Genomic DNA, 6,893 nt, shown 5'->3' with positions numbered 1-6,893 from the left:
TACACGTTGCTATGATCACTCGCCAACTATTACAATGGGGAGTTTGAAAAAGGACTCGCTCACTCAATCTAGAGGTGCTTTCCATACCTTCGAATTAAGATGTGCAGTCATGTGTTTAAATTAGTGGTGGTGCTCTGTATCGGAGTGTTAGAGAGGATCTGCTGAACTGGCTTTATGCGCCAGACTATATTTTTATTATAGTAAAATAACTTGTCAATACACCAGGGCACAACATCACTTTCAAAAAAAGACCCTTTATTAATTTTGAACACAATGTGATTACTTTTTTAAAAAATTGACCAATATTAAATCAATTCCGTCTCCTGCTCCAGAGCCCATTCTAACAGCGCTGCTCTGGGCAATCAGTACAGCACTGAATTCTGATTTGATTGTAAATCAGATGCTTTGTTTTCACTCAGCACCAACAGAAGTTTAACAATAATCAAACTGAAACTCTTTAACATCTCTATTTGCTTATTAATTCAGCTCCACTTTCTTTATTCACAGAATGAGCAAGCAAAGTGCACACAGCAGGCCAAAAGCCGTGCAGCCCTCACTGGGAATGAGTGCAATGCATTTTAAAGAGGTCAGACTTTGTTCACAGCCATGTGACACATTGTTTTATCTTGATCAGTAGAATGTATAATTGAAAAAGATTAATTTTATGATTTGAGAGAAAGTCAAGGATTTTTTTTTGGTGATTTCCCTCCAGTACTCTCTATATAAAATCAAACTAAAGAACATGCTATTGTGAAGAAACACTGCTTTTAAGTGATCACCACTTGTAGCTCAGTAAAAGCTAGCGAGAAGAATAAAGCCACATCCAAGGGCCTTTTGCCTTATAGCCACAAACAGTTGATATATATAGTTAGTTAATGGTACATAGGTTTATGGCAGTGAAGGATTACCAGTTACAGTTCAATTAATCTCCTTTAACAAATTTGCTCTGGCGAGCATTAGTGTCATTCCATCCATTAGTTGAATTCAATCCCCATCCTCCATCCACTTCAAAAGGCTTTCTCCCTCCTTATGTTCCTCCACTGCCTTTCATATACGACTGCAAATCAAGAGAGCATCTGCTCACTAAACCTCTGCTTATGAAGTGGGGTTGAATTGGCAGCTGGAAAATGAGGGAATAGTCCAAGCTGCTCAACCAGCAGGATGACCAGTTGATTTGGTGCCAATTTCTGTACAACCACCTTCAGGATTGGTCTATAATTGGCCAGCAGGACAAGGTGACATCTCTCCTGTCACCAGGAGGCCTCACTACGATGCAATGCGCTGCCAGGTGAGCACAGAAGAGAAACAGAATCCTCCTGCCCAACTGAGGCAAAGAGTCAAGACAGCCAAACGGTCCTGCAATCGGAGCAGGAGTGAAGCATCCCAATGGCCCCAGGCTGTCATTTCAGAGAGTCTAGCTTCTGGAAACCTGCAGCATTTTTCACCACAGTCCTCTCTATTGAAAAGAGAATCACAAGGTTGAAGTAGATGAAAGATTAAGTTACACAGCAGAGCAGGGAAGACAGGATGAAATAAAAGGAAGCAACTCCATTATCCCTGGATCAGAATCAGGTGACTTTTTAATTTATTGAATGATTTTCTTAGAAAATTACACATCATGCCTGTGCCCTGGTTGTCTTGACCAGTAGTTTTAAAGCTTCAAGTATAAGAACACTGCAGGGACAGAGAAATCAGTAAGTGCACAGCTATTTTCCTTTCTAACAGGTTAGATTGTGGGTCAGTCGAGAGATGCAGTCCTGCAAGAAATATGGAAAACTACAAGTTAGGGGCTACTTCACTCCCAAAAAGGGCCAAATGCTGTTTCTAGCTCCTTGCAAGCTCCAGTATGCTTCCAGAACAACCCAATCCAAACACTGTACATCACAGCATCCTTAAAAAAAAAATAATTTAACACACAAATCAAGCAAGAATAAAAAGCCTCATCACACGGCGAGAAGTTTTCAAAAATGAACAATACAAGAGCTGACCAATGGTGGACCATGTGCCCACTGGTACCAGCAAGAGCCACCAGTGCAGCCCAATACTGTCAACTACCTTCAGTAAAGTACAAATCTTTAATATATCACTTGAACTGTGGCAGAATATCAGCAGTAAAATTACAGATCTTGTCTTTCCAATCTTAGGTGTGTCTGACGGGAGCCGTTTATTAACACTGGATTAAAGTATTAATGGATAAATGTTGGTTGCGGTGGGGACAATCCTAGATGATGAACAGTTAGTGTATTAGTTTAGGTGCATCGGTATTCTCTAAATAAATAACCCAGTCACAATGCCCAGGCTAACAGGTTTCAAATGCCTGTACATAGTGTTCTTTATCGGTTTTGACAATACCTTTAGATTGCACTGGATCAGACTAGACCAGACCAGGTGGGCATTTTAATACAAAATTTACCATATTGGACCAACCCAGACTGGATTGGTGAGTTTAGAAACACGCAAATCTGATTTTCCCCATAAGAAATAAATTATAAAACAATCTTTTTAACAAACATTACAGAAATGATTTCTCCCTTCCCCTCCTGCCAAACTTTCAAAATGCCGTAATGTTGCTAACAATATTAGTCTCATTTATTTTCAGCTAGAAAAAATGTTTTATTTAATATGGAGAACATTAAAAGAGATTTGAATCACTCCAACCTTTCCATATCCATAAACTCTAAAGCCTAGAAATGACACGCATGATTACTGGCCAATGGGCATCACTGTGAAATTATTCTATCATAACAGAGGCATTAGTTAAAATAACAGTGATTTTATAGGAATGCGTTATGTCTTTGTCCATTTGTATTACACAAAGTAATTTCTATAATTAAACTCTCCTAGTATATTATACACTATAATGTTGTAGATACAAACTGCATTTTTGCATTATTTAAAAGGATGTTATTCATCAACACTTACTGGCTGCTGGGTCCAGACAGCTACAGCACACTGGCAATATCTCAAAATTAGGGACTGGTCAGATTAGGTCAATACTTTTGCTCCCAACGTGGTCAGGAATTCAGTTTTCCAGTGGAAAAGATCCTGTCGGGTTTAAGCAGGCATGGCTCAAGCTGGAACTCGAGGGGAGTATGGTCATTTTTTCAACGCTTGCAGGCGATGGTGACGACAGTGTATGGAGTACAGTGATGTTTCCAGACAGGTTTTTTTCCGGTGGCGGGGGGGTGGGGGGGGGGGCGGTGAAATAGAGGAGAGGAGATAGTGTGCATTGACTCAATGATAATGACATTGTGTCTGTTTCAATGCACAGGTGATCATTCCCATTGCCTGCACAAGGCCATCATCAGGAGATCGAGAAGGAGCCTGCAATCCAAGACTCATTTCCTTTGCTGGAGGTGGAAAGGGACTATGAAGTGGCTGAAGTCTAATATAAAATGCAGCTTCTAACAACAGAATTTTTAGAAAGTAAACAATTCACAAACAATTGGAAGAATCCGCACTTCAAACAGGTTCAGTTGTTTTTCTTCTCTTCTGCTGGTGTGTACGGTGGGGGCTGATCCTACAACAGAAAATACAAGCAGTCACTCGGCTTAGTCATGCATGTGAATATTGAGGCAGATGTACAAGTCCCTGGATGGATGGGGTACTGTCTGGTTATGTGGTGATAGCTTGCATGATCACACCAGCAATTCCCAAGGAGATAATCTTTTTATTCTGGGGTGGAGGCAGGGGCAGAAGATCTTCCCAGTTAAAAAGGCAAGTGTTTTCGCACAAATAGGAAATGCAATGGCTGGGTCAGGTATTGTGAACGTGAAACAGGAGGCTATGTGCAGCGGACAAAGACTTGACTGGAGGGAAGGTGCTCCTCATGGCTCCACATACAGGTATCTTTTAACAAACGTACCTTTTTGGAGGCAGCTGACAGCCATCCCTTTAAGAACCACCTGGTTTTCCTGAATGTAGCCAGCATTGGCTGCTTTAGGCAAACCAATATTACAGAGGGGGGGGGGGGGGGGGCTCAAATAGGAGTTAGGCCCTTTATTTGCATATGCAAAGGGCTTTCTGCCCACCATACTGGAAGCTTAGGCACCTATTTAGCATCTGAAAAACAGGCGTGGTGCCATTGAATTTCTAGGCCATGCGCTTTATCCTTTATACACCAGAGTGCTTGAGGCCATCATTAAATGAAAACTATGGGCAAATGTTCAACTCCCCCACATTTAATCTAGGACCGCAATTCAGCATCAATTTAAATAAGGGAGGTCAACTTTTGCTCGACTGAATTGCAGACATAGCACTGGGGTAATGTAGCTGTAGCCCAGGTTGGGGAAAGGAAAGGAAAGGAAAGGAAAGGAAAGGAAAGGAAAGGAAAGGAAAGGAAAGGAAAGGAAAGGAAAGGAAAGGAAAGGAAAAGAAACAGAAGTTATAGCACTGACTCAACTTTTAAGATAGCAGCAATGAACTCTTACCATGGGCATGTAGACACTGTGAGGATTGCACGGGTTGTAGTACGCACTGGAAGCGGCTTCTGCTGCTTTAGCTCCACCTGGAAGATAAAGGGGACAAGTTGCAACACAATTCAAACTGGCACTTTTGTTCAAACCCCTCCCCCTGTTCAAGCTGACAGTCTCCCTTCCCAACTCAAACAAAACCACCCTAAATTCTCCCCATTCCCTGCCAAAGCCCCATTTCTGACTTCTCCCTCAATACTACACCAGAGGCTGCTGCTACTTAACATAGAAATAGGAGCAGGAGTAGGCCATACGGCCCCTCGAGCCTGCTCCGCCATTTAATAAGGTCATGGCTGATCTGATCATGGACTCAGGGCCACTTCCCCGCCCACTCCCCATAACCCTTATCGTTTAAGAACTTGGTGATTCTGGCCAGCATATGGCAGGCAGGAGCTGAAACCATTTCCATTAGTAAAACTCAGGCCGTAATGGTTCTAAAGGGAGAATCTGAACATTCAATACACAAGGAATTGCTTACGGCCCCCTCATCAATGGTGGTACATTCAAAGCCCTTTCTATAAAACCACCTCACAATTTAACAGTGGGATATATAGAATTTACAGCACAGAAACAGGTCACTCAGTCCATGCCATTGTTTATGCTTCACGAGTCTCCTCATCTAACCCCATCAGCATTATCTATTCCTTTCTCACTCATGCATTTATCTAGCTTTTCCTTAAATCTATCTATACTATTCACCTCAGCTACTCCCTGTGGTAACAAGTTTCACATTCTCTGGGTAAAGAAGTTCCTCCCGAATTCCCTATTGGATTTATTGGTGACTATCTTATATTGATGGCCTCCAGTTTTGGACTCCCCAGATGGCTCCCAAAGAAAAGCCAGGCTCTCCCCGAGCTTCAATAACACACACTGCCATGTTAATGATGCTCATTACCATCTAAATGAACTAAAAACGATATTCCGTTCTTGTTAAAAGGTATAGTGTACCTACCAGGTAATCCAGCTTCCACCACACTGACTGGAGGTGGTCCAGGATAGGGAGGTGGGGGAGGCATATACATGTCCATTGCAGGGGCAGATGGATAGCTTCCTAAAATTACACATCATATATAGAGATTACAATCAATTCTAATATTACTTATTCCACTTGAGGGGTCTCAATGGCAGCAATCATTACAAAAACTAACTCTGTAAAAAGAATGTTGTTCCAATAGATTATGCTGGCATCAATGGGAAACTGTCTGGGAAGAGTTACCCAGGGAGACAATGTAAAAAGACGGACACCATGCATTTGAAACAACCCAAGCCAGTGCCTTGCACCTCTGCTAATGTTCATCAATTCTTCTCACATGAATATGTTCAGGAACTCTCAACCAGTTCCTCCCAATGAGGTAATTGGCACTGAGTTTCTAATTAAAAATATAGGCAAAAGAATGTTAAAGTTGATTACTTTTATAATGGGTTCCATGGTGAAGAGATAAATTACAAATCTTTAAAATAGTAAAACATTGTGGCATTTTGAAACAGAGCTAACATATTTTAAAATGGAACCTACAGACTGTGGGAAAGATTCCAGGAGAAAACAAAACTTTCCAGTTCGCAGACCAAAGACCTTGGGAGGCAAAAGTACAGGCAGATAACATAGGAACTGAACTGAATTACAAGATAAGGATAGAATAGAATGGATGACAGTAACTGTATCCAGAATTACCATTTAAGGCATGTGGAAGTCAGATTGGAGGAAGCGCTGTACCAATTAATCAATCATGTATTAATTGTAATTTGTGTAATTACATAATGACTTAATCTGAAATTGTATAAAGGACAAGTCTCGTGTCATTTAGCTGAATGTTCCTTTCGGAATAGCTCCCCTGCTAGCTTGTATTAATGAATAAAACTGCATTTACTTTGAAGCTAATGGACTCCGAGTGGTGGTTTGAAGCTAACCCTTACACGTGGACATTTCTTAAAGTAATTTGAAGCAATTTTTATAAACGGAATACAAACAGTAATTTTCTGGAGGCAGGAACTCGAACAGTGTGACATGGTGTTAGAAAGTGGCTGGCATCAATTCTCCAGAGTCCACAGTTCGTTTTCCCATCTCACTGCTGTTCTGAGAAAGCTCTAAGCAGAACAACTTGTATTTATATAGTGCTTTTAATGTAGCAAAACATCCCAAGTGCTACAGCAGTGTTAGCAAACAAAATCTGATATCGAGCCACATAAGATATTCAGACAGGTGACCAAAGAACGGCAAATAATCCCGACCCCAACCCGCTGCGAACGTGCCCATTTCCGGTTTCACCGCGGCAGGTTTGGGGGCTTCCTCGTAACCCGCTTTGGAGAGGTGGGTCATGATTATATGTTAATGAGGCTAAATTCTGAAGATTTTGGCAGCCACTTGAACTTAACTCAGAACTTGGGAAACCTGGCAGCTAAAGGGAAGTGGGAGCAGCCGGA

General features: G+C 41.5%; 1 protein-coding gene across 2 annotated transcripts in view; it reads right to left on the bottom strand.

Annotated features, from left to right (window-relative positions):
* Nucleotides 1–238: 238 nt before the first annotated feature.
* Nucleotides 239–6,893, bottom strand: part of LOC139229978 (WW domain-binding protein 2-like) — a 42,081-nt gene continuing 35,426 nt past the window's right edge. The window contains exons 6-9 of one of the 2 annotated variants that reach the window (XM_070861674.1): nt 5,425–5,523; nt 4,431–4,507; nt 3,462–3,520; nt 239–1,757 (exon numbers count right to left, since the gene is read on the bottom strand). In XM_070861674.1, the coding sequence (XP_070717775.1) occupies nt 3,473–3,520; nt 4,431–4,507; nt 5,425–5,523 (224 nt within the window). In that variant the 3' untranslated portion in view covers nt 239–1,757; nt 3,462–3,472. Of the gene's footprint in view, nt 3,521–4,430; nt 4,508–5,424; nt 5,524–6,893 lie in introns of both variants that reach the window. The other variant, XM_070861673.1, reaches the window with a different exon arrangement.

Source organism: Pristiophorus japonicus, chromosome 19, assembly GCF_044704955.1.
Source record: "Pristiophorus japonicus isolate sPriJap1 chromosome 19, sPriJap1.hap1, whole genome shotgun sequence".
NCBI classification, from domain to species: domain Eukaryota; kingdom Metazoa; phylum Chordata; class Chondrichthyes; family Pristiophoridae; genus Pristiophorus; species Pristiophorus japonicus.
Note: the sequence above shows the minus strand (reverse complement) of the source record. Positions and strands in the feature narration are given on the sequence as shown.